At 27.0% G+C, this 26956-nt stretch overlaps 1 protein-coding gene across 1 annotated transcript; it reads left to right on the forward strand.

Annotated features, from left to right (window-relative positions):
• Window positions 1–10387: 10387 nt before the first annotated feature.
• LOC135923663 (cullin-5-like) lies at window positions 10388–26422 on the forward strand. Its single transcript, XM_065458534.1, has 16 exons — window positions 10388–10409; window positions 10666–10775; window positions 11188–11599; window positions 12680–12824; window positions 13818–13937; window positions 14195–14301; window positions 14367–14460; window positions 14591–14724; window positions 18878–18985; window positions 20203–20403; window positions 21868–21999; window positions 23105–23222; window positions 24531–24706; window positions 24918–25318; window positions 25938–26070; window positions 26170–26422. Exons 1-16 carry the CDS (start codon window positions 10404–10406, stop codon window positions 26362–26364), a joined length of 2592 nt encoding a protein of 863 aa, XP_065314606.1. The 5' UTR covers window positions 10388–10403; the 3' UTR covers window positions 26365–26422.
• Window positions 26423–26956: the final 534 nt, after the last annotated feature.

Genomic DNA, 26956 nt, shown 5'->3' on the forward strand with positions numbered 1-26956 from the left:
TAAATATTTTGACAGGGTCTCAGGATAGCTAGAGGATGTTGAAAAGATTCTTAGAGTTCTGGTATAGAGTAGGACCTGCGTGCCCTTTACGAGTTGTAAAAGGCAACTAAGAGAGCTGATGTCAGGAAGAGGATCCGACTAAAAAATATTGCTACGTTAGCCAGATAATTTGATAAAGTTAGCTAGGGTGTTCTCCCAATCAATTGTAGATTGTCATATAAATTTTATTTATTTTGATAAGTAATGGATCGTTAAAGTATTACGGTAATTAGAATAATCTATTTGATCTTGAAAGTTGTATCCAGGGCCATGCTAAAACTTTTAGAAACCCAGGGTGAAAATGAATTTGGTCGCCTAAATCTCTCAATTTACCTAAGTTTTTTAAAAAAAACTCATAAAATAACTCACTAGGTTAGTATATTTTAAGATAATATTCTTGAATAAGCAGCTTAGAATATTAACTAGGTATGACTTTACAATTATAATGATTTATAGAAAGAAATTAGAAAACTTTATAGATTTTAGAATCATATCAGGTGAAGTTATTACTGGGGATTTGTGATGTTTAAGAAAAAGAGACATGAATCTTCTAAAATTAAATCTAAAACTAATTGAGAAAAATGGAAAATGTAAGACAGAGGCATATGCCCATTGAGTTAGGAACATAGTTGGTTCGGTACCAATACCACTCAATAAACATTTTCATCAAAAAGCCTTGTATTTTTATTTTGAAAAATTTATTAAATTAAATAAGATTGTTTATATATTATATCTTAACTCTATTTTTTACTTTGCCTGCCTACATATTAATACCAGAATCTTTGGATTTTAAAAATAAGCTATAAAATTAAAACCTATAAAAAAAATGTAGATTATTGAGACATATATAATTATGTTTCCTTTTTGCCAAATCCGCTTAAAAATAAAACGGTGATAGGAAAAAGGAATGTAATAGTCGCCACGATAAAATGTCAGGTGCCAATGAGAAGTAACATAGAAATTAAAGTGTAGTAAGTGTAGGAATTGTAGTAAAATGGTCAAGGTAAACTACAACTTGCGGATGGCAAAAATAATATATCATCATCACATATCCGCCAAGCAGCAATAAATGCGACTCGATAATTAAAATGGAGAACACAAAAAATCATTTTATAGATATTCTTAAAGAAGATACGATATTTATTAACGGAAGATGTTTTATGACTTAAAAGATACATGCCAATTTAAAGGCATAGAGTTCTGGATAGCTAATATTCAGGGGCTAATCGTGACGCCAAAATTTTACGAACATAACTTTAGACACATCTTATTTTACAGGTCAAAATCAATATGAGGCTTCGGTAAAAAATAAAATTAGGTTTTATTTAAAATGCCTTGGATTAATTATTAAATTACATTATAATAATGGATTAAAATTTTTCAAAATATCTATATATTTTCTATTTAATAAAAATAACAACATATTTTTATGGCCGTTTATCTTGAAATTGATCTTTGATATGTTGTGGACATTCCGCGCAACGATTCAAATTTGGGTTGGAGATACAACGGTCGATGCAAAATCTTTCTAATCCTTTTTTAAAAAAAAAAAATTCTATAAAATTAAAAGTAAAAATTTGAATTTAATCCTGCCTTCTTGCTTCTCCTATCAAAATATACTCTATGGAACTAAATATCATCTTCCCAAATCGAACTTTATAATATATATATAAAATATGAATGTAATATAACAACGCCATTGAGCCTCAATGTTATAATTCAAATCAAATTTTAAAAAAAAAAACTTACCAAAATCTACGATATATTTTGTTTGTGCTATCAAATCGGCATAGAAGAGGCCTTCTACCCTCTTTAATTCTTCCACTATACGTTTTATTTTTTTAAAAAAATTAATAACTCATTATAATTGTTTTCTTGATTAATAATAATGATTAGATATAATGTTAGTTTTATCAGAAGTTATGCAATGTACCCATCATTGTGGGATACAATTTTAAGAGATCATCCATTTTTTTTAAAATCTGTTTATGAGATCAATTATTAATATTAGTTTTATCTTTAATTCTATTCATGATCACTAAATAATCTAAAATGATTTTAACAAATAAAAATTAATCACACAAATAGATTTTAGCTGTTAATCATGTTGGATCGGATGCAACTATGAATTCAGCCTTATTCGACCGATCCGATCCGCTAATTTTATTTCAAAGATCCGAGTCCTATCTGATCCGAAATAAATTTTAACCAGAAAAATATTGCCTAAACCTCGAGATTATGCTAAAGATGTCCAAACCTTTATGCCATCTATGACCAAGGGCTTGCGTAATATTTTCTGGCCAAAACATTGAGTTAGCATTTTTAAAATCGACTCAAATCGAGCCGTTTAACAACACTGCTGAAATATAGACCCAAATATGTTCCGAGTCGAAAAAATTTGTTCGAGTCCTTTTTACCCGACGTCTGATTTTAGTTTGATCAGATTTGGATTCCGACAAGAGGCTGTCTTTGCGGGTGGTATAATAGTTGTTATTATATCAGAATTTTGAATTGTTAAAAAAAATTTATTTGCAACAATTAAAAACTTAATTATAAAAACTTACCTAATCATATAGTTTAATTATTACTTGTATTATGACTTATTCAAAAATGTTTCGAATTATTCGAATATAATATATAAAAAAAATTTCAGCGAAATCTTATTATATAATTTTTTTTACTAAGAATATATGAGAGAGTATATGAGCAAGCATATTGGTTTATTTTCTTAGTTTCCTTACATATTTTAGAATTTTTTATAATGTTTTCCACTTCTTTTGGATTTTAGTAAAATTTTATCCAAAAAATAAATATATCAAATCCTAATGAAATCCTATAAAGGTATAAATATAATTAAAAATCATTTTTAAATAAATTTATTTTGTGATGCAGTGTATCACATATAAAATCTATAATGACTCTAATAAATTAATTGGTGTTGATCAAAGTCCTTCAAAAAAGGAGGGTCCATTTTTAAACAAAATAAAAATAGAGCAACCGATAATGGTGCTTGAATCATTGCAATTATTATAAAATGTAAAGGAAGAACAATATGTCCTCTTATCAACCATAATAGGTATAATTTTACGCCTAATTGCAAAAGAGTTGCCATAAATTTGGTATTTTTAAAAAAAATCGAAATCCATCTATGAAAACTCATTTTAAATAAAAACTTGTTAAAGTTATAACGCTTTATAAATAAATGTGTAACACTTGATTCATATTCTTTAAACAGGCCTATATAACCTTATATAGGTTTATAAAAATGATCTTCATTTTTTTTAAACTTGCCTATGACCAACATAAACTATAAGGTTAAAATTTTTTATTAACGTTGACATTAAAACAGCTCTTTCTGGGGAATATAAAAATTGATGCAAAACTGGAATAACTAATCTATATTCTATACATAACCATATTTTCCTGTTTCAGGATATTATTACAACGTTATTGCTGTTCAAACTGATAATTGAGATAGATAAAAATTAAATCACGAAATTAGACCATAATTAAAGTCAAGTTATAGGAGTCTTGTTAAATGTCACAATTCCTTTACCCTCCCATTTCTCTTCGACCAAAATTTTTTTCCTCTTTTAAAACATCCCTTCACAATTCTATTTCTCTTTAATTCTTGTATTTCGTTTTAACAAATCTAATTTTTATTTTCTCTCATGATCACTTTAAATTTAAATGTAAATGTTATTGATTTTTTTAAAAGTTATGATTAAACTAATTTGAAGTCCTTCCCTAAATGTAATTAAATTAAATAAACCACCAAACTTAATTATTACCTTGGGAATTAACCGTAATTGACAGAATAGCGGCCACCAATACACTCACTACCAATAGATAACGATGGTTATAATGGGATTTCATTTTAATTTTTTTTTGAATGAAAAATTAGTGTTTTTGATGAAAGGCGACTTTTACTTATTCCTTTATTTATAGTATAGTTTACATTTTATTTAAATGTCCTCGCAAATTTTTGATAAATGATTTATTATATATCCTTTTTTAATTCAATGATGCCAAAATATAGTTTTACTTATATTTTAACTTTTGAAAAAGTGTCAAGGTAAAGTCCAACAAGTCAAAAAAAATGGTATAAAGAAAGGTTAGAGGTGTCAGTTGTTTTTTCAAACAACTTTGACATAGACACGCACAAAAATTTTTTTTGACATGAGATAAAATAGACATTATTTAAAAAATATTTTAACAAATCATTTTAAAAAATAAATAGATGAATAACATTCAAAACATTAAGTAGATATTGGTGAAAAAATTTATTACACAAGGCAAATTAATCTCATCTTTGCCAATTTTCGCGGCATTGAAGAGAATCACCATATACTATAGTTTCCAATATATATAAGAGATCTGCAGAGGACAAAATTTTGAACCCACCTGAGGATTTATTATTTTAATCTTTAACGGGTTGGATTTCTTTAAACCAAGCCTTTCTTGGCCTATCACAGGCCGGGCTTGTAGGTCTCTGATTTAAAGTGTTCAATAAACTTTGATGAGGATCACTATTTGATATATTTTATAAAAAAATAACTTCCTTCAATTATTTAATTAATAATAACCGTTTCTAAAATTATGTTAAAACATATTTATAAAAAAAAACAGATGGTAGCTCGAAGTAGCTTTGGACATAATCTTATTAATATAAATTAGTTGCTTCTTTTATAGGATATATAAAGCATTCAGCGATCATTTATATTAAATAATATATTTTGTTTTCTTCTTTATTTTATAGATCAAAGTTTAGCATTGAATCCTATTTTCCAAACTTTTGCAATGATACCGCTTTCCTTTAAAATAATAAATATATTAAAACAATGATCACATAATTAATTAAGCTTCAATGATTAAGAAAGAGAACATGATTTGGCTTAGTTTTTTTTGAAGAACCTTCGTAATTCAAATGTAGATTGATATCGTTTTTTTTTAAAATTTATATTGCTGTTTGTTAGATTGTTGGGGAACTTAATTTTCAAATTTTTTATTAGAATAATTTGGGTTTCTTTTCAGCAGTTGCTACAGCGCTTTTGTCCAGAGGACTGCATGTTCTGACCGACGGCCTTAGCCCCTCATTGTAAACCATTGTCTATGTTACATCTTTATAAAAAATTATTTTGTCAACTTTAAATAAATGAGCACACTTTTTAAAGATTGAAAAAAACAAGATTTTTGCAATTTGTTTAAAAAACTTTACCTTCCTTGTGTCATCTTTATATATATATATATTAATATAAAATATTATGACAATTTTTTTTTACCAATTATCTCTTACATTCGAGATAAGATATTTTTAAGACCTATCTCGTCTTTTTTCCTTTTTAGAATTCTAAACAACTGTCTGAATAGAATGTGATATTTAGAAGACTTTAAAAAAATAAGAATGAGTATATATTTTTAAGCGTAAGGTTATCACCTCTTAAATCAAAATCAATATTAAAAAAAATATATTTCTAAATAGAAAATTCTATTTAATTCTATTCACATTCAGAACTAGTAATAAAAATTAAGACTGTCTAAAAATGTATTTATTTACTCTTTTTTTTTTAAAAAAACACAATTATTTTAGATGCTGTTTATTTTTTTATTTACTAATAAATATAATTAAATTAAATATAAATATATAAATAAATTATATAACTAAAATTATAATAATTACTTTATATAATAATAATGATAATAAAGCAAAATAATAAATTTTATGCAGGTCTCTCATTGTATTTACAAATCAGCTGTTTCATTGAAATTGTCTAATCAGATCTTCAGGACACTCTGCGCATCGACTTAAGGATCTGCTTTTTGGAATACATTCGTTTCTACAAAAGGCATCCAAACCTTTGTTTTTTTTTCAAATAAAAAAATATTTTTAAAATATATTATTTATTTTGAGTAATTATAAAAATATTTATTATTTTTTTTAATATGGAATTTTCTGAAACTTACAGTTTTGGATAGATTCGACTGCAAACATTTCCATAATTTTTAATTTATTTGCAAATTAGGTTAAGAATATAAAATATGTTATTTTTAATAAAAAAAATTTGAAAAGTAAGGAAATTTTTTCCATCAAATCTGCGTAAAAACACATTTAAATATAAATTACCGTATCGGACTATGTACTCTGTTTGTGGAATCAAATCATTGTATAGCTTGTTCTGTAGCTCCCTTATAGAGTCAACATTTGCACCTTCATAATACATGAAGAAAAAATTAAAATCATTTAGTTGTGAATAAATTTATTAGGGTATAGTATAATGCGCATTTATTTTTTTTTAAAAAAATTGAGGTTCAAAATTAATATACCCTGAGATCTGACACTAATGAAGGTAGCGGCCACGAGTGCTAGAAAAAACATCGAGATTAATTTTGCCATCTTAGATATAAGGTTTTGAGTGTTAAAGTAATTTCTCAAAGAATAATTTATTTTAAATTTTCTAAATCAAATATTTAAATTTTATTGTGGTAATAAATGTGAGCATTCGATAGCCATATATAATTTTTACTTAAATCCATGAACTAATACGTTTCAAAGGTCTCGAAATTTATTAATATCCTATAACAATTTATATTTTTCGACCGGCATCTTTTTCAATAATATATTTTGAAAGATTATGATAATTTCTAATAAATTTTTTGTGAAAGAGTATATATTCTTTTAAACGATTAACAAATAATAAAAGGTTAATATAATTATACGCGTCGTCGTTTTTAATGTTACAAGGACTATTTGTCGCATTAATAAAAATAACCATTTTGGCATAATAATGTTATAATTTGTAATTTATGAAATGTTTTAAAAATACATGCATAAACATCCTTGTCTATTTCTTTTAAACATCAAATATCTTTAATATTTATTGTATTTGTATACAATAATGAATAAAATACATCTAATAATGTAAAGTTACGCGTAGAAATAATTCATTTGAAAAAAAAAACAATGCCAAATATGGGAGATTGGGGTACATAGAATCGGATTTTGAAAAGCTGTTATAAAATTTGTAAATATTAGGCAAAAAATATCGAGTAATATATCTAACCATAGCTAAATAACTTGTTTATTTGATATAAAGATTTAATGAGTTAGAAGTTTTAAGTTAACATTATTTAAAAAACAGACCACATTGAACTTAGTAGCAGAGTATGTAAGAGCACTACACGGGGCATGTAGGATCACCTTTAAAAATGACTATTTTTAGGAATAAAAAATATTAATAAAAGGTATTTTATTAAATAAGTAAGAAACATACACATATGATTTTATACAGAGGCGGACTGGCCATAAGATCAAGTAGGCATTTCGCCCACTATGCCTCAAGAAAATGTTAATTTTTGTGGCCGATCAGAAAAAAAAGGATAAAAAGAGGACGATTAAAAAAAATATATAAAATAATTATTTTCTCTCTATTCATATTCATACATTTATTAAAAGTTATTTTTAGTTATATTTCCTTCTTTTTTAGTTTTTAGAGCATCATAAAAAATACACCTCTTGAAGATTATCTTGCTATTTTATGCGTTTTTTTATTCTTTTTTTCAAAATGGGTATAATTTGTATTTAAATGAAATCCAAGTTTTGATTAATTTACATTTTTTACATTATTTTATAATTCATTATAGATATATAATTCAAGTTTTAAAATAGTAATAAATGAAAAGAATCGACAGATTTGCAATAATATCCATGTAATAAAACAAATATTAGAGATAATAAAGTTTTAATGTAAACAAAACTTATTCTACAAAGGATCAGACCACAATAAAACACTTATCAATTTTTTAAATGAGAATTTAAATTTTGGCAATTTCCTTGAGATGATGTGAATTATATCGAAAAACGATTAAAAAAAACTTAGAACTCAGAGATAGCTATATTAGCAGCAAACGTAGAAAAAGAAAGCCAAAGCTTTCTAATAAATTAAAATTTAAGTGAAGAGGTTTCCTAATAACTTTGTTGTCAAAGACAACTTTTAATAAAGTTAATAAGCCGTGTCCTGGTTTATTAGTAAACATAAGGCTCTTTAGCTAGCTATTTAACTTCGACTAAACAGCCTAAAAAGTAATTTTGATTTTCAAACGAGAAAAACAAAACAACAAAAAAAATGGAAAAAAAATATACTAAAAATAACAATGCCACTAAAAACCTAAAACAAACCAAAATATGTTGTTCTAGTTCAAATGCTGCTTATCCTTCGGCTCAGCATTAAATATCAAAAATAAGTTGAATCAGGAGACAGCCTTAATGCTGTTCTAGGTAAAAATAGGAATTTAACATATAAAAAAGAAGAATCGCAAAGTTTAATTTGAAAATATTTAGTAAACAAGATATTAAATTAAGAATGGATGCTCTATCCTTTAAAATAATTTACCTTGCCAAAGTAAACTGCAGAGGCAAATAATAAGTGGAACAAGGTGGTGTACACGTGAAAATGCCCTTAAATGGTTATTTAGTGCGCTACATTTATGCAGATAATTGAGAATTTTCAAATTAAAAATTTAAGTATTTTATCAGCCTGGAGAACAATCAAATGCCAAATCTTCTGCGTCTTTTATAATATTCACAACCATTTAAATTAAGCTATAAAAAATGGCAAAATTTAATGAAAGATTTCTGATTTATGGCTACTAGATTGTATTTAAGGACAAGCTGAAATCTCAAAGGCAGAATAAGTCGAAAAAAGGGGATTCACAGGTATGAACAAAGATGAACTCTCATAGATCAGTTTGACCTATATACTGAATAAGTATTTTGATTATATTTGATCAAATAATAAATAGGTTGACCAAATGGTTTCCGCTAAATAAAGAGCTCATAATGAATGTGCAATATTTGTATCCATAGAATTTTGATAAAATAAACATCATAAGTATTTCTGAAAAGTCTTTGAAGAGATTTTCACATTTGAAATATGTTTTTAGTGAGAAATTACATCATGAATTGACTTCAGTTGCCTGTAATTAACAAATATTTAATAATCGGGTTGAATGAAAATATTGACGATATTACTTGTGGTAGTGAGGAGTCTAATAAACAAAAATAAAATAACAAGCTAAAATTAACCCCAATTAGTGCAATAACAAGTGTTTGTTCAAAGATTAAAATTCAATTGGAGGCTTAAATGAAAAGGGAGATATAATTTGGTATAAACATATAATAATATATGGTATCGAAGTCTGATCATTTGTGGGGCACAGACGTATTCTTAAAGTAGTTGATAGTAAACCTTGCAGAACGATGACAAATTAAATAGATATTTATATCTGACTAGTAAAAATAGAATATACTCGTTAGCGGCTTTGAAATTGGAAGTCAAATGATTTAATCTACAAAAGTTAAAAGAAAATATTATGGCTACAAAATGAAAATGCTAGGATATATGCTGGAAAAACCAATAAATTGGCATATGAGAAATGATGGGAGATATATCGCCTTATGTAAAACTAAGTTGAAAGAAAGTTTCTAAGTAGGTTTCGCAAAGAAGAGGATGATACGAAACTAAAAATTAAAAACATTAAAGAGGACCCCCCAAATAAAAAAAAATGAAAGAAAGAGATTGTCCAAGATTTGCGCAACTTAAAGAAATACTTAGCAATCAAACCCATAAAATAGAGGAAGGCAAATATAGAAATATAACGATTTATAGGAATACCATTAGATATGATTATTATAATAAAAAGTGAAACAACATGTCATCGAGATTAAGATAATCAAGCAAATACTATTATGCTATGATAGAGATTTATAACAAGCAACAATGATGTGAACGAACGAACTCTACGATTACCATGAGGAACATTAAAAAAAGTAAGAAAATAAAGAGTGAGGAGAATATTATAATATTGGATTTATATAATAATATAAAATATTGTTAATTTATATTAGGTTATTGAACAGTATATTTATAAATTACACTTTACTTCAATTGATACAAGCATTTATCTTTACCTTTTTTTTTATTATTCAAATTGAATTAATCGTATTAATTGAATTAACTTTCGGTGTATGATTTTTATATTAACCTTTTTTTTAACTCATAATTATTTAATATAAATACCACGATATCCTTTTATATTTTCAATAATTTTGTGATAATATTTATCTTATACTTTTTAAAATTTAAATAAAATCCATTTAAATATCAACTTCCATGCTTACCTTTTCAGGGCGTATCGAAGAAGGCCTACTTAATAATACTCCCGCCTTCTTATAAAAAAAATCTTGTCTATTCCTATGATTGCAAAAATAAATCTGATTCAATAATAAAACTAAATGACTGACATTTTCTTCTTATATTTAGTTAAAATATCTGTCCATCATATGGTTTTTTAAAAGATTTACCATCATGAAAGTAAAATAATATCAAAAGTTTATGTTTATATTAATATACATATAATTATACATTTAATCTTAGTTTTTTAAATTATATTGCATCTAATGGATCACACAGTGAATTAGTTTATCTTTTTCATTTATATTTAATTTTTGTCAAAGCCTTAAAATAAAGTGTAATTTATGCTATTTTATGCAAAACTGAAATAAATCTCAACTTTAATTTATATTTTATGATCTTATTTACAATAAATCTTTTTGTAATAATTGCACAGAAACAATCTAACATTTCATATGAAAAGCAATGGCCCCAAATTGAAGTATCAATATTAAAATTCTTGAAGCAAGAGAAAATTACTCAGAATGAATGGCAAGATTTATTTTGGTGACTTTTATTTTTTTATACATAATTTATTACACAAGTGACTTTTTAACATTACATTATAATCCTTAAACTTAAAAATAAAATCATAATATATTTTAAAAAATTGACCTATGCACACTTTTAGTCAGTGCCTAAATTTAGTTTTGTTAAACGGCTTGTTTTGAGCCAATTTTTAAAAATGGCTAAACAAGCCTGAAGATCTTGTTCATGGAAGGAACAAAGGTCAATACATATATTATCGAAATTTTGAGACTTAGGCAATATTTTTCTGGCTAAAATATTGAGTTAGCCGTTTTTAAAAATCGGCTCAAAATGAGCCGTTTAACAACACTATTAGATACCAGCACTATGGAAGATTAAACTATTTCATATTCAATATATTTATACAATTAATTTCAAACTTCAAAAAAAGGATTGTTCATTCAATTTGTTTATGGGAGGAGTGTGGAGCTTTTAAGTTATTGAATGCTCTTCTTACCACCATAAGAAATTACCTCACTGTTTCACATCTCACTCTTGATGAAGGAATTTACAATGACAATGAGCTTACAAGACGTTTTCTGGCATTATGGAATTGTTATTTCCAACAATGCTCTTACCTACCTAAACCATTTGCTCAAATGGAGACCGTCATCAAAACTCAAGTTGAGGGAATTAGAACCAGAGAACTAAAAAATGTGTTCATCAAGGACCTCAGCGATAGCATAAATTTTGCAAGCAATGGTAAACTCAATAGTACTGATGACATAAGCATCTTTAATTATCTGTCTAGTTTTGGTGGTCGAGGGACTATTCGATGTGCAGAAGAAAAATTAATTAGAAAGGTATTGAATTATTGTTTTTGGTTATCATACATGGTAGGGGTCTGCATTGGACAGGTTAGTAACCTGAGTTATCACCCCTCCATTGTTTTAAAATGAATCAACTTGCTTGTCAATCCATCTATGGTTTTTAAAACACACACCACCCATTTATCTATAAATTTTGTTGTAAAATGCCTGCCCACCCAATTTAAAAATTATTTGATGACTGGTTAGTTTGACTCTGTTTTATTTTAACATATTTTAATTGAACTTATTAAATATTCTATATTATGAAATAAATATATTTTTTTGAATAAGTATATTTTAAATTCCCCAGCCTGCTCACTGTTTTAAAAAAGGTTTAATTTTCTACCCCCCCTCCCCCTTTAAAAGGCGCTAAAAACCAGCCCACATCAGACATCTAATATTTTAGCCCAGAATAGGGGATTAAAACCTTGTAAAATAATTATCCATATATAACGATATTATTTCAGATGACCCAGAAATATATTATAGCTTGCATAATTTTTCGGTGCCATTTTTTTAGTAACTGCACATGACCTATTTTTTCAGGTCCAACCCAATCCGAAAAAAATATATATAATTTCTTGACCAATTCGATCTGGGAATTATTTTTTTTCCAAGATGCGATCCGAAATTTTAATCTAGAAACAGGTACAAGCCCCCCTGACTGTTGAAAAAGTATCAAATACGAAATTGGTAAAATATAAAAGCCTTTTAAAAGATAAACAATTTTATAGTTTTATCTTGAAAATTTTACTTTCATGAAAAGATAAGGAAAAACAAAATAATTTTAAATTAGAGGTTCCGATCCGAAAGAAATTTTATATCAAGGTCAAATTCCAACCGAGTCCTAGAAAACGCCGAGTCTGACAGACTTAAGTTCGGACTCGGATAATGTCGTATTAAAAATATTTTCTTTGGTTTTTTTTTTCAAATTAAGTAAATCCTTAAATACCTATCAACATAGGTAGAATGCAAAGATATTTGCAATTAATTGGCGCATTTGTTTCTTCTACCCTCCCCCCCCCCCCTTAATTTATAACAAAAGAAATATATATATACACTTTTTTTTGCAAGCTCATGATCAGCCTATGGAATCATTACGTTTTTAATGTCTTATCGCGTAAGATCGTCGGACAATGCATGCAATACCTAGAATTCGAAAGGAGAGGGATTGTCTCATCCTATTCGAGCCAAATTATAGGACTGAAAGATTACCTTAGTTTATACTATATTTAGATAGAAAAAAATTTTTTTTATGTAACTTTTTAAAATTTAATTTTGAACGGCCTAGAAAGAAAGGATCATCGTAAACATTATTTTTGTTCTTATAATAAAAAAAAAATTTTACATAAATTATTATAAGTCTATCCCAAAGAATAGATAAGAATAGCGAAATATTTTTTTTTTAAAAAATATTAGTAATACTCGGGCAGAGGTCAAAATTTTTAGACCGACCTATTTGAAAGAAAAAATTAAACCCCAATCTGAGATTTTTATTTTTTGAAACTGTTAGACACTCGGATTTTTATTTCATTTTTACGGCCCGACATGAAAATTTTTGAAATCTTTCCGCATTCTTTTTTGGTCCGTTCCAGGTTGGGCCTCCAGGTCTCTGATAATACTATACACCAAACCCGGTCCTGTCCGAATCAAACTTAGCTCATATTTGTTGGACCCGGAGAGACATTCTCTCGAACTCGGTCGGGTAGGACCTCGTTTTTTAATTTATAATCCGGACTCGAACATTGACAAAATTTTAAAAATGTTTATAAATAAAGTATTCTTTTCAAATAATAACATCCAAATTTATTTTTTTTATTTTCCTTCGGGCCTTAGAATTTTTCCGCTTTCGTTCAAATATTACACTTTTTTTAACGTTCCAATCAATAAATAAAAAATTCGGATACTCTTAAAGTATCGGATTGGCCGGAGATAAAAACGGATCGAACCTGAAAAATAGGTTCGAGTCGAGGCTATACTATTACACTATTTAATTGGTGCGTTTTAATATTCGAAACCATAGCGAACCTTGGTATTTTTTTTTTTTAAAAACTTGAACTGAAAGTAGTCTAGCCGTAATCTTTTTATTACTTATTTTAGATAATCTTTCGGGGAAAGTTATATTTTTCTAATATTTCATTAATTTTTTTTATGACGATATTTGACTATTATTATTTAATTTTTTTAAAAAAAATTTTCCTATCAATTACAGTACAGGCGTGCGACGAAAAGGACAATCTAACAATGTACAGAAAATATTACGAAAAGGAATACCTCAAATCTGTACGCCTATATTATTCGCCGTTTTGTATGGACTACATAGAAAGCAACGGTATAATACATCTTTGTTTTCATTTTCATTTCGATTTTTTATTCATTTGTTCTGCTTTACACATCGGCTTATAATGGTAGATTTTTTTTAAAATTCCCTTCTAGATCTTAATAAATAACGTTTTGATATCTCGAATCCCCCATTGTAATTCTTATTAGACAAATTAATCAAATTGCGCAAAAAAAATGATATTTAATTTTAAAAAGTGTATACCTAATATTTTTGTCAATTTTTTTTTAAAAAAATCTCTTTTAAAGGTATTATAAGTTACCTCAATTTTGCCGGAGAAAAAATCCAAGAAGAATACGGTAGAGCATGCAAGTATTTGGAAATTTCAAAAGAGGAATCTAATTCATTATCTCTGGTAAAGTAAAATAGAAGCCATCTTGTGTAAAAAATAAATACAAATTTTGGTTTTTTTATACCCAGATTACGGAGGCTTGTGTGGAAGTGTTTGTAGACAATTTCAAGGAAGTAATCGTTGAAAATGTTAACAAACTCATCGCGGAAAATGATATTAAAAGTTATAGCCACTTATTTTTATCGCTAGAAAGAAATAGAACCATTTAAATCATTATTCATTAGCTCTTTATATTTTTGATTATTTTTCCTAATCTAATTCCAAACTCATTTGTTTTGCTCTTTTTTTCAAGACCTCAATACTACTTACAAACTAATCGTCAAAAGCAAAAGGAATATCATAAGCGATATTCTTCCAATCTTAGAATCTCATATTTACAAAGACGGCGTGGATGATATGGTATCATGTGCTTCTACCATTTTATCTGTAAATTTATTTGATCCACACATTTTTATAATATTTATGTTTACATGTCTCGGGGAAACACTTATAATTTAAACTTATTTTTTTTTGATATTTGATATACTCTCAACTTATATTAGTTAAGTTACCATTTGAAAACATTCTTAAATAACTAGTTACATTTTAAAAAAGAATTATGTTAATACTTTTGTATATTTTTTTATTTAATTAAGTATATAATCTTATTATACAAAATTATTAATCTTTAGAAATTTTTTTATTTTCACCGAAAAAATATATAGTATAAATAACACAATTATTCTTCCAACAAATCTGGGCTTACCAAATTTTATTTTGTTTTGTTAATAATTATTTTCAAAGCTTGCGAACTAATAAACTTTTTTGAACAGTAATTGTAAACCTGGGAAATCATAAAAAAATAGTTTGCCAAAATCGTATTCTAGCTTGTATAGAGTACCTCTTTTTTTTCAAGAACTTTTGAACTACCTCTAATTTATATTAAATTCTTCCATATACATTAAAAAATAAACAACCTTCACAGGTTAAATATACTCTATACATGCTGGAAATACGACTTAGATAAAATTGAAAACTCGTTACTATAGGTGATTTAAATTTTTAAAATCTGCTAACTAAATCTCTGAAGCATAGTCTTGAATTACCTAAACTCCAAAAACATATATATATATAGATATTAACAGTGGCATAGCTAGGAATTTTCTTTAGAGGGGGTCCATACATATAAAAGCCATCTTCGCCCCCCCCAGACCCCCTTTTAACGGGCCTACGGCCCTTTTGCCCGCCTTCGGTCGGGTTTATCTTAAAAATCATATTTGTTTTTCTTATAATATAAATGTCCTAGAATTATAGATCATTTTAATTAGTGTTGTTAAACGGCTCGATTCGAGCCGATTTTTATAAACAACTAACTCAATATTTTAGCCAAAAAAATATTGCTCGAGCCCAGAGATTTTACGAATAATGTCTAAACTTTTGTATCATCCATGAGCAAAATTTTCAGGCTTGCATAATTTTCTGGTTAATATATTGAGTTAGCTATATCGGCTCAAATTGAGGCATTAACAACACTTAGTGTTGTTAAACGGCTCGTTTTGAGCCGATTTTTAAAAACGGCAAACTCAATATTTTATCCAGAAAAATATTACGCAAGCCTGAAGATTTTGTTCATAGAAGGAATAAAGGTCTAGACATATATTTTCGAAATCTCGAGGCTTGGGCAATATTTTTCTGGCTAAAATATTGAGTTAGTCGTTTTTAAAAATCGGCTCAAAACGAGTTGTTTAACAACACTACAACACTAATTTTAATTAAAATAACACATTTCGACATAACTTTTATAGATATACGTTTCAATTTATTATACTTTTATAGAAATGAATTTACAAATAAAAAGCCATTATTTAAGATATTATATTGCTTTAATTATAAATATTATATTGCTTTATTATAAATTATATACTTTATAACTATTAGTATTACATATATAAATTGCTGATTATAAATGATATAAATTGCTTTAATTACAAATGATATATTTTATTAGTAAAACCCTTTATAAATAACAAAATATAATTTTATGTAAACTAACAAATTTATAATAATAATTTGAAAAAAATATTTTGATTGCTTTTGATTAAAAAAAACTATAAATAATATGTTAAAAAACTATATTTTATATATTTAACTTAATTCTTAGTGGCCCTTTAGCCATTTCCTCTATGACCTCATTTGGGGTAGGATTAAGATCTCTCTATATATATATACAGAAGAGCCAATTAATTGGTGATCGCCTGGCCAGAGGTTGCCCTTAAATAACTTCTAAGTCGAGTCAATGTGGAAAATGACCTCTCATTGGTGCAAGTATGGGAAGTGTTGCTAATATTATTAAAAGTGTTTTGATATTTGTTCTTAAGTTTAAAGTTTCCTTAAATAATTGTAATGCCTCAACAGTGCTGGGACGCTCTGTAGAGATGATGGTGCTTAGATCAGAATATCAAGCTTGAGTATCTGATTTTAGCTGTTCGTATCCTCCGATAATGTCGGGTTAATAAAAAATTCTAATTTTTTTAATGTTAAGCATTATATTATTGTTAAAATAGCCTAGGTTTCTCAATATTAATTTTAAGTTTCTCACCCAAACTTAAACATCTATCATATATTGGTAAAAAAAATGTTGCTGGTATTTACCTCAGCATCTTCAAATATTTTAAGAAGCCTCTTGGCTTCATTCATTGCCTCCACAATGTTGATATTTTCCCTTTGAAGATATCGACTTAAATTTACAGTTTTTTAAAAAATATAATTCATACAAAAAATTGATATAATTAAGGGGGTTTGGTAAATTGATAAACACAATTCTTGTGCAATATTAGATGTATCTTTATCATTTCATCTACTTATCATTTTCATTTCAACTATGCCTTCCAATGCTTTAAGAAAGACAGTAATTGAATCTTGTCTTTGAAGAAATCTTGTAGCGAATATTTTTTTAATTTTTTAACTGGATCCATCTATATTTTTAAAAACATCATACAACACCTTTGATCGCTTCCCAAAAGAAGGAAAGATAAAGATACATCTAATATTGCACAAGAATTGTGTTTATCAATTTACCAAACCCCCTTAATTATATCTATTTTTTGTATGAATTATATTTTTTTAAAACTGTAAATTTAAGTCGATATCTTCAAAGGGAAAATATCAGCATTGTGGAGAGAATGAAGCCAAGAGGCGATGCTGAGGTAAATGCCAATAATATTTTTTTTACCAATATATGATAGATGTTTAAGTTTGTGTGAGAAACTTAAAATTACTATTGAGAAACCTAGGCTAATCACAGATGACATGTTAGCCTTGGAATCAACTTTTGATTATTATAAAAAAGTTATTTTATTACCGTTATTAAAAACAATTATTACTCACTTTAAATTAAAATTTGCTGGGCAGAGCAAAACATTAAAATATTTAATTTTCTTTTGCCATTATTCTCAGAACAATTAATTATTAATAATAATGAATCCGACATTATCGAAGGATACGAACAGCTAAAATCAGATACTGAAGTTTGGTATTCTGATCTAACCACCATCATCCCTACAGAGCGTCCCAGCAACCCTGTTGAGGCATTACAATTATTTAAAGAAACTTTAAACTTAAGAACAAATATCTAAACACTTTTTTCCCATAACTACTTGCATTAATGAGCGGTAATTATAGGAAATGACTATCTTTACTTTTTGCTCATAAAATTTAATTTCTTTAATAATTTCTTTTATAAAAATGCAACAAAATATAAACCAAATATATATTATTAGAAATATAAACATCAGAAAGTAATGCACTATTTTATTTCATATTATTATTTTCGAACCATATCTTCGATAATATACAATAAATATATTTTTTAAATGCATCAATAATATATTATTATAATTTAGTAGATTATTATCAATGACTTTAATATAATAATAGACAGAATAATTTATATATATTTAAAAGTAATATAATTCTTCCACAAATATCAGAACCATAAAAATGTTTAAATTCATAATCATATTCAAAAACTTTTTGTTTAAAATATTATCTTGTTGGAGTATTTATTTGAATTAAAATAATTTTTGAACGATGATCCAAATTTTTTTGCTTCTGGGGAACCATATTCGATAATATATAATAAATATATTATTTAAATGCGTCAATAATATGTTATTATAATTTAGTAGATTATTCTCAATGACTTTATAATAATGCTATCCAGAATAATTATAATAATATAATATCCTTCCACAAACATCAAAACCAGAAAAATATAAATATTCGTGGTATTTATTTGATATAAAGTCACTTTTGAGTCTTTTGAACGTATAATCTAAAAAATTGCTCTCCATAGCTACGCCACTGCATATTTAACTTATTTAAATAAGTAATTCGTTACTTTTGTTGTTCTTGTTACAGTTACTAGATATATTTTTCTAAAGTAACTTGTTACATCTACTTTTTGCAAAATTTAACTATATACTTTGACAACGCTAATTAAAAATTCTATAAAAAGGGGATGAAGAGGGCCTCCATGATAAGTTATTCACCTTATGATGATCAAAATTCACTAAAATTATGTTTGTTTATATTTTTTTAGGATCCAGAAAAGTATGTCGAAAAGTTGTTGAGTCTATTCAACAAATACACGAATCTGATCGAAACCGCATTCCAAAATGATCCCAAATTTTTGATATGCAGAGATAAAGTTATACATTTTTTTTATTTATATTTTTTGAAAATTTTCTAAGCAAAAATATTATTTTTGATTAGTAATTTTATCATTTCCAAAGGATAACTTTCCTTTTAATCCAGCTTTGAAAATATGGAAATTCTTTAAATCGCTGAAGTAGATTTACCTACTATTTTAAGTTAAACACAAAATAATTTTTGAGCCTTTAATTAAAAATTTTTATAAAAAAAATAAATTCTTTCTACTCCTTCTTTATTATAAAATATTATTTATGCAAGTATTTTTAAATGTTTAGAGCCATTACCAAATCGTAACCAGTGGGCTAACCAAATTAGATGTGACCTCATTCAACACTTGTCTATAAAATAAAATGTAATATCGCCATTTAGCTTCGAATGCTTAAAATTTCAATACCTTGGTTATTTTAAAGTAAATTCTCTATTTAGCAAAAAAAAATTAATATCTCGTTACCAAATCGTCATTTTTCATTGGACATTATGTAAAAGGCCACTTTAGTTTTTGTTTTTTAAAATGTAAATCAGGGTCATTACCTCAGAGCTAAAAACTAATTATGTCAATTTTGGGAACTTGTAAATCCCATGTCCATTTTTATATAACAATATATAAAAAATTAGCTTATAAAACAACCATTCCAGAAATTACCCGCCAAAATATTATAAGTTGCCTAATTATTTATTTAAAACTTTCGACATTGAAATGCAGGTAGAGAAGGTACCAAGATATATAATTGAGAAATACGTCGAATTTTTCGTTTAGATATAATTTGAGATTTGTAACATATCCTACTCCTATTCTTGCTGAGTCCTGACGGAAAACTAATAGTTATAAAGTCAAACAAAAGTATTGCTTCCTTGAAATAAAAGAAGAGGTCAAAATTTTAGGTCCAAATAACACGTTGAATTTTAAAAAAAATAAATTTTAAATCATTTTTTTAGAAATTGTTTGGCCAGGCCAGGATCTTTATTTTTGATTATTTTAAATCATTTTAGGCTGTATTTTTCAAATTGCTTCAAATAGAAATTAAAGAGAGGAATTTTTAGATACTCCATTATATGATTTTCCAACTGATTCATTGATGTAATTTAATGTATATTTTAAACCCGGGCCAGATTTTTAATATCATACCATTTTTTTGACTCGAGCCGGCATGCAGGTTTTTGTTTATGATAAAACCTACGAACTTTTTTAAAATTTTTTATATCGAATCGAAGGCTTTTACCTCGATTGTTAATGATACATCGATCTTCAAACTGGACCTCACGAAAACCAATACCAGTTCAATCATTCAACAACCTCACTACGAATCCAAGTGCCCTCAATTGCTAGCCAATTATTGCGATAACTTGCTCAAAAAATCCAGCCTTACCAGAAAGTATAATTACGAAGAAATCGAAGCGAAACTCAAATCTGTCGTGAGTTATATTTTCGATTATTAGTTTTTTTCAAATATTTTTTTTTATTACATTTAATTCCAATTTCTAAATTTTCTTCCTATAAATTTTTGCAGAAAATTGATAATTACATTTTTGCATGAAATTAATAATTATCGAATACCATCATTTACGTGATACGTGATATATAGCCCTCTACACGTTTGTGGGCAAGCCGCATGTTTTTTTACGCGCAAAATTTCGAAAAATGTTACAGACGTCCATAGGCTTTAAAAAGGGCAGGGCGGAAAAGAGCCTATGCCCAAGAACTGCTGTATAAGTTAATTAATTTAAAGGTGGGTTATATGATTTTAAATTTAAGTTTTTTAATTAAAGCCGTGAATCATTTCTATCCTAAATTAAAATTTAAAGAACATACCAATTGATTTTCGTTTTGTCCTGAACTAATAGCAGCACATGCTATGGTTTAGAAAATACTAGTTGAGATTAGCGTTATAAATTTTAATCAAGCCCAGAGATTTTTCATTTAAAATATCTATCTTTAATCATGAAAAGTTTTTTTATGGTTGCTTAATTTGATAAATTGTTTCATATTTAAGTTTAGTTCCATTACATCTTTTACAGTTTTATAACTGCCTCCGAACTATAAATGGCATCTTTTACCCAAAAGTGATATCAAATATTAATCTATGGAGAATATCAAAACATACCCCAATTCATATTACCTTACGTCGTATCCAAATTCCTAGCTCACATCCTAAGGAACTCCATAATCTAGTTTACGATGCCATTACATGGCTCTACTCTACACCTATAATAAAAAAGAATACACAAAATATAAATCAATTTATCAAATTAAACAACTGTAAGAATTCTATCAAAAAACTTTTCCGGATTAAAGATAGATATTTTAAATGAAAAATCTCTGGGCTTGATTAAAATTTATAACGTTAATCTCAACTAGTATTTTCTAAACCATAAAAAGTAATATTTCCGTTACAAGTTTTTTCTTTGAAAACAAACTTACCTTCCAATGGAATATCTTTCTAATATATTTTCTGGGTGACATGTTATCTATAGTTTTACATTGGAATGACTAAATTTCAGTTTTTTTAAGGGATTCCGCAAACTTTTAGATTTACGCCTTTATAGTAAGGGCGATTCCTTCAAAGCGATACGAAATTTTTCCCTACTTAACATAATCAAGCCAATAATAGATTCATTTTGTAAATACTGAGCTAATGATGAAATTGCATTAAAAATTTTGCGATACGATGATAGGCGAATCAGCTGTGATTTCGCTAGCGATTAATTTCGCATCACATATACTATAAATGCAGAGTTAGCCCAATCTCCCTGTCATCACAAATATACATTTATGTTAATGCATTGAATTCACGCCCAATATTTTTGGTATTCGCTCAATTTCTATTGAGCCTAATATTTTAATAGGATTAAAAATGAATATATATTTTTTTTATTTAGGTTTTGTTACTGAAATTCGTGAAAAGCAAGGACATTTTCATGCGCTTTTACAAATCAAATTTAACTCGTCGCCTCATATTGGAAATCAGCGCTGATAATTCTTTAGACGAGCTCATGATTGATATGCTTAAAGTTATTACGTTATTTAATAATTTATAACCTAATATTTTTTTTAAACACTGTAATTGCCCACCTCGATTGACTTCGCTTACATTTTTGACATTCAGGCGGGCTGATTTGTTTACCAGTAGATAAAAACATTTCTGAGTTTGTTTTTTTATGGAAACTGATTTTATATTATTATACCTATATATATGAAGTGGTGGGGCTTCAGTTACGGGTAATGTTGTAAGAGTTGGAAACCCCTATAGTAAAATAATTTATAAAATTTGAAAGTTGCAACATTTATTAAATGCTAATAAAAAAAATTACACATATAAAATATAAATTTTATTAAGTCAAAAAAATATTAATTAATTGTAAAGATTTATAAAGCTAAAAACTTAAAATCCAGATAACATAAAAATTAGACCCTTTTATAAGGGAAATAAAAAGCGCAATTATAATTAAAATAAAATTGGCGCAAAATAAAAAATAGAACGTTTTTGCAAAGAGGAATTTATGTTAGTTTTATTTTACGCAATTGGGGATAAAAACCCCCTTATACCTTTTGGAATTTTAATTATACCTCAGATTCAGGACGATCTCTGGGAACTAATTATCTAATTTATAATTAACGAAAACTTTACTAAGGAATCCAGAAGTATGAAAAACTCCTGATTAAAAAACACAAAAACCATATGCTTTAATTTTGTAATTAAATCTAAACAAAAGAGGGATAAAAAAGGAACTAGTTTAAAATAAAATAAGAGAAACCATATTTGACATTTTATAGTATATACTTTTAAAATAGTCGTGACATTGTTAAAAAACATTTTTAATGGCTAAATCTTATAGAAGCTATATATAAAGGGGTTAAGAAGGGCTAGCCATATCCAACCCGACGTTATTTAGAACCAAAATTTTGTGCCTTCATTGGATTTAGAAGTCAAGGCGAGTGACACCCATCACATTTAACATCCCAAACTATCCCATACAATACTTATAATTATAAAGAATAAGAAGAAAAATGAGTGGTCCTAATTCCTAGTAAAAGCACAAAATTTTTGATATTTCTATATTTATTTTATTTTTATCTTTTTTGTAGATTATTTTTTGAAATTTTTTTTTAACAAAGAATACTGGTATTTCTGCAGATTATATTAACAAATTATTGCGCATGTTCCAGGATATAAACATTAGCAAAGAGTTCAATTCATTTTGGAAATCTCAAACAAAGAAACCCGAACTATTAGGTTTATTTATTTATTTATATAATGTACATTAGAGACCTGCGGACACGCCCAGAAACGGCTCTTTAATTATTCTATATAATATTAGGCAAAACAAAAATCTTGTCACGTATTAAAATTTAAAACTATTTAAGACAAGTTATGTGAAAATAAACTTACAGAGATGGGTTTCCATAGATTAGCTGTGGGTGAATTAGATGATAAAATATATTTTTTTTGGAAGACATAGGAGACATTTGATAATAATATTATCTATACTACTATCCTTCACTTTGTGGAATCCAAAATATTTTTCAAAACTTGGCCAAGACAAGTCCATTTTTTTTTGCTATTATGATTAATATAATTTTTTTAAAATTCATAAAGGTTTTTAAGTTTTTCCAAGTGGTAAAACTTTTTTATAATTCACTTCCGGTTTAGGCACAAGTGCTACACTTTAGCATAAATTTTAGAATTTAATTATCCAGTCTTTTTGTCAGCATTATTTTCTCACCTCATTATTTCTTATTTTACTTATAACTCACTAAAACAAATTGCATATTCTTGGGCATATAATAAAAGATAAATTAAATTATATCATTTTCATCAATTATAAAAAATATATAATTCTTTTTATAAAAAAAAAGGTTAAATAATTAGGGCTGGATGGATGTAAACGTGTATTTTAAGAAAAATAATGAGGGGGGAGGGGAACATATCCTTACTATTTTAATTACGTTATTGCATCATACTTCCTACCCGCTTAGAGGGCCCTGTAAATAGGGTTACTAGATTATTAGTTTATTGTTAATAATATTTTTTTTTGTTTAAAAAGAAAATTTAATATAAAGTATCTTTTCCTGAATTTCAATTTAAATTATGATTACCAGCCAATTGAGCTTATTAAATACTATTTTAAATATTAAAATAGTATTTAATTCTGTTATTCATTTTTACGAATAACAACAAATAAAAATAAATTAATGATTTTATATTCTAAAAAAAAGAATAATCACTTAATAAATCATATGCTTGAATCCGAATGAAAGGGCATACCAATATGGCACATTTAGTCAGGAAAATTTTGCCCACATTGGACGTTGAGCTCTCTATATTAATATAAGTCATAAGATGAGTACTGTTTTGTTAACGTCTATTTTTTATAAACTGTTTTATGAATAATATATTTAGAGAGTTTCTGGAATTACTTTTATTTATTCCCATAAGATTTTACCTTTTTGCTATATTTTTATTAGATAATAGAAATAAAGGAAGAAATATAGTCCCTTTTTTCTATAATTGAAATATTATTAAATTTTTTAAAAAAAACAGACAAAATAAACGTAAAAATTCTTAACACTGCCACTTGGCCTAAACCCCCGCTTCAAAATTCGGCCTTTCTGTCTCGTGACATCGAGGATATCATTATTCCAGATTTCGAAAGCAAATATAACGAAAAATACTCGGGCAGGAAGCTTAGATGGATTCATTCCTTCTCTTATGGGACGGTAATTTTAATAATTAAATTATTTGATCAAAATGAAGATTCCTTGATCCAAATCGCGGTCAAATCTTTATCCGATCTGGTCCTTTTTAAATTAAATTTGCTATATTCGATCTGGGCTAGGCAATTTGAGTGGTTATTTTTTTTAAAAAATAGAATAATTTGCATAATCTTGGAGATTCAAATCAGTATACAAATATCAATGTATTATAAAGATAAACTATAAAACGCCTACCGGCGGAGATTTCGATTTGGACGTAACCACTTTCCAAATGTGCGTTTTATTGTGTTGGAACGATAATTTTCTCCTTCCTTCGGATAGCAACACCCTCGTGAATGACGTGAAATCCAACATGGCTCACGATGCCCCTAACACCAATCAGAATACCGAAAATCTCAAATTTTCTAGGCTCATAAGCTACGAATCATTGAAAATATCGACGGGACTGATAGACAAGGAGCTCAGAAGAACTCTGGTCAGCCTCATCTCTTGCCCCAGACAAAAGAGCCACATATTATTGGTAATCAAAAATGTCGATGATATGACGATCGATCTTGGAAACGTCGATTTTACCGATTCGACCTTGTTCAAACTAAATCCAGATTTCGTTATGATGTATAAGCATTTTTTTTTAGGGATTGGGTAATTTTTTCGCTATTTAACGTTATTTCTTGGTGGGGCACAAATTTTATTGAATACGAGAAAAACTCTGGAGATTATAGATGCTTAAACGGCAAACCCAGAAATAACGTTAATATAACAATTTTAATGTATTTCCATTTTCAAAAAATAATGCGGAAATATGTTTATAACATAAAAATTTATTTTCAAACCCGACCAGGATTTTTATTTATGATCATTTTACGGGCCCGCCCCGGCCCCAAAATTTTAAAAAATTTCGATATTTTGAATAATTTTGCAAATTGTTTTGAGGGGAAATTGCAAATATTAACAATAAATATTAAAACGCTCCGTTGATTTTTTCCAACCGATTAATTGATAAAATTTTGATTTTTTAAAAAAAATCATACCATTTTTTGGTCATCATACCATTTTTTGGTCCATTCCTGACCATGCCAGTAGGTCTCTGATTTATATTAAACATGAAGTAATTAATTTGAAATTTTTATATGAGCAACTGATATTGAGATTTAAGATTAATCTTGATGTCGATGTTGCAAATAATTTAAATTCACAGAAATATATTTTATTCAACTTTATTTCAACTTATAAGTCGCAAAAACAATAGTTTCAAAAGAGGCAAAATTAATCTGATAAGTCGTTGGCAAAGTTCCCTGGGTCATGATCCATCTATGGAAGAAGAGGAAAAAACAGATTTATATATGCTCAGATCATTTCGAATTCAAGTTTTTTTAAAAATGTTTATTTTTACGTAGGGTTATTTAGTTTTTTTTAAAAAAAAAAATCGATTATCAAATTTATTTTAATAAAATAAAAAATTAAAGGAGGCATTAGTCAAGATTATGAAAACCAGAAGATCTTTAACCAGTACTAAACTACATACGGAAGTGATAGAAATTCTTAAACATTCTTTTGTTCCCTCCTGGAAATGTATCAAGAAACAAATAGAATGGTGTATGGAAAAAAAATTTATCCAACGGGACGAAGAGGATATGAATACCTTTGTTTATCTAGCTTAGATAAAATATTATGTTTATATAAAACTCGATTATTTTCTAATATGATTTTTTTTTTAAAAAAAAAGAAAGAAAAGATCTCTTGAAAAATGAAATATTTTATTGAATGTTTTATGGTTGTGATTTCATTTCATAATATATATTAAAAAAATTTTTATATCCAACTTGATATTTAGACTTGGAGTTAGTAGATGAATAATGATAGTTAATGGTATGGTAAAGTAAGTAGTAACATCAAATTTTTTAAATTTTCTAGATTTATTTATAACGAAACGCCTTATATTACATAAAATATCTAACGCTGTAATATATAGCAGAGTCCTGCATCCAACCTATTTTCGTAGGCCCTCTGAAAATAATTGATATAAATTATTTAAAAAAATAATATTTATTTAATGTTTGAATCACTTTAATAGAACTATGACAAAAATTATTTTTAATCCCGTAATTTTTCTATGACATATTTATTTATATCTAGTATTTAACATTGTATCGTTTAAAATTTTCGTGAATTAATATTAATAGATAATCAAATGTTAAGCCACTCCTTTTATACCCTATTATATTAACCACAATGCTTAAAAACTCTGGAAGG

This window comes from Gordionus sp. m RMFG-2023, chromosome 2, assembly GCF_954871325.1.
Source record: "Gordionus sp. m RMFG-2023 chromosome 2, tfGorSpeb1-WG-v2, whole genome shotgun sequence".
In the NCBI taxonomy this organism is placed as follows: domain Eukaryota; kingdom Metazoa; phylum Nematomorpha; class Gordioida; order Chordodea; family Parachordodidae; genus Gordionus; species Gordionus sp. m RMFG-2023.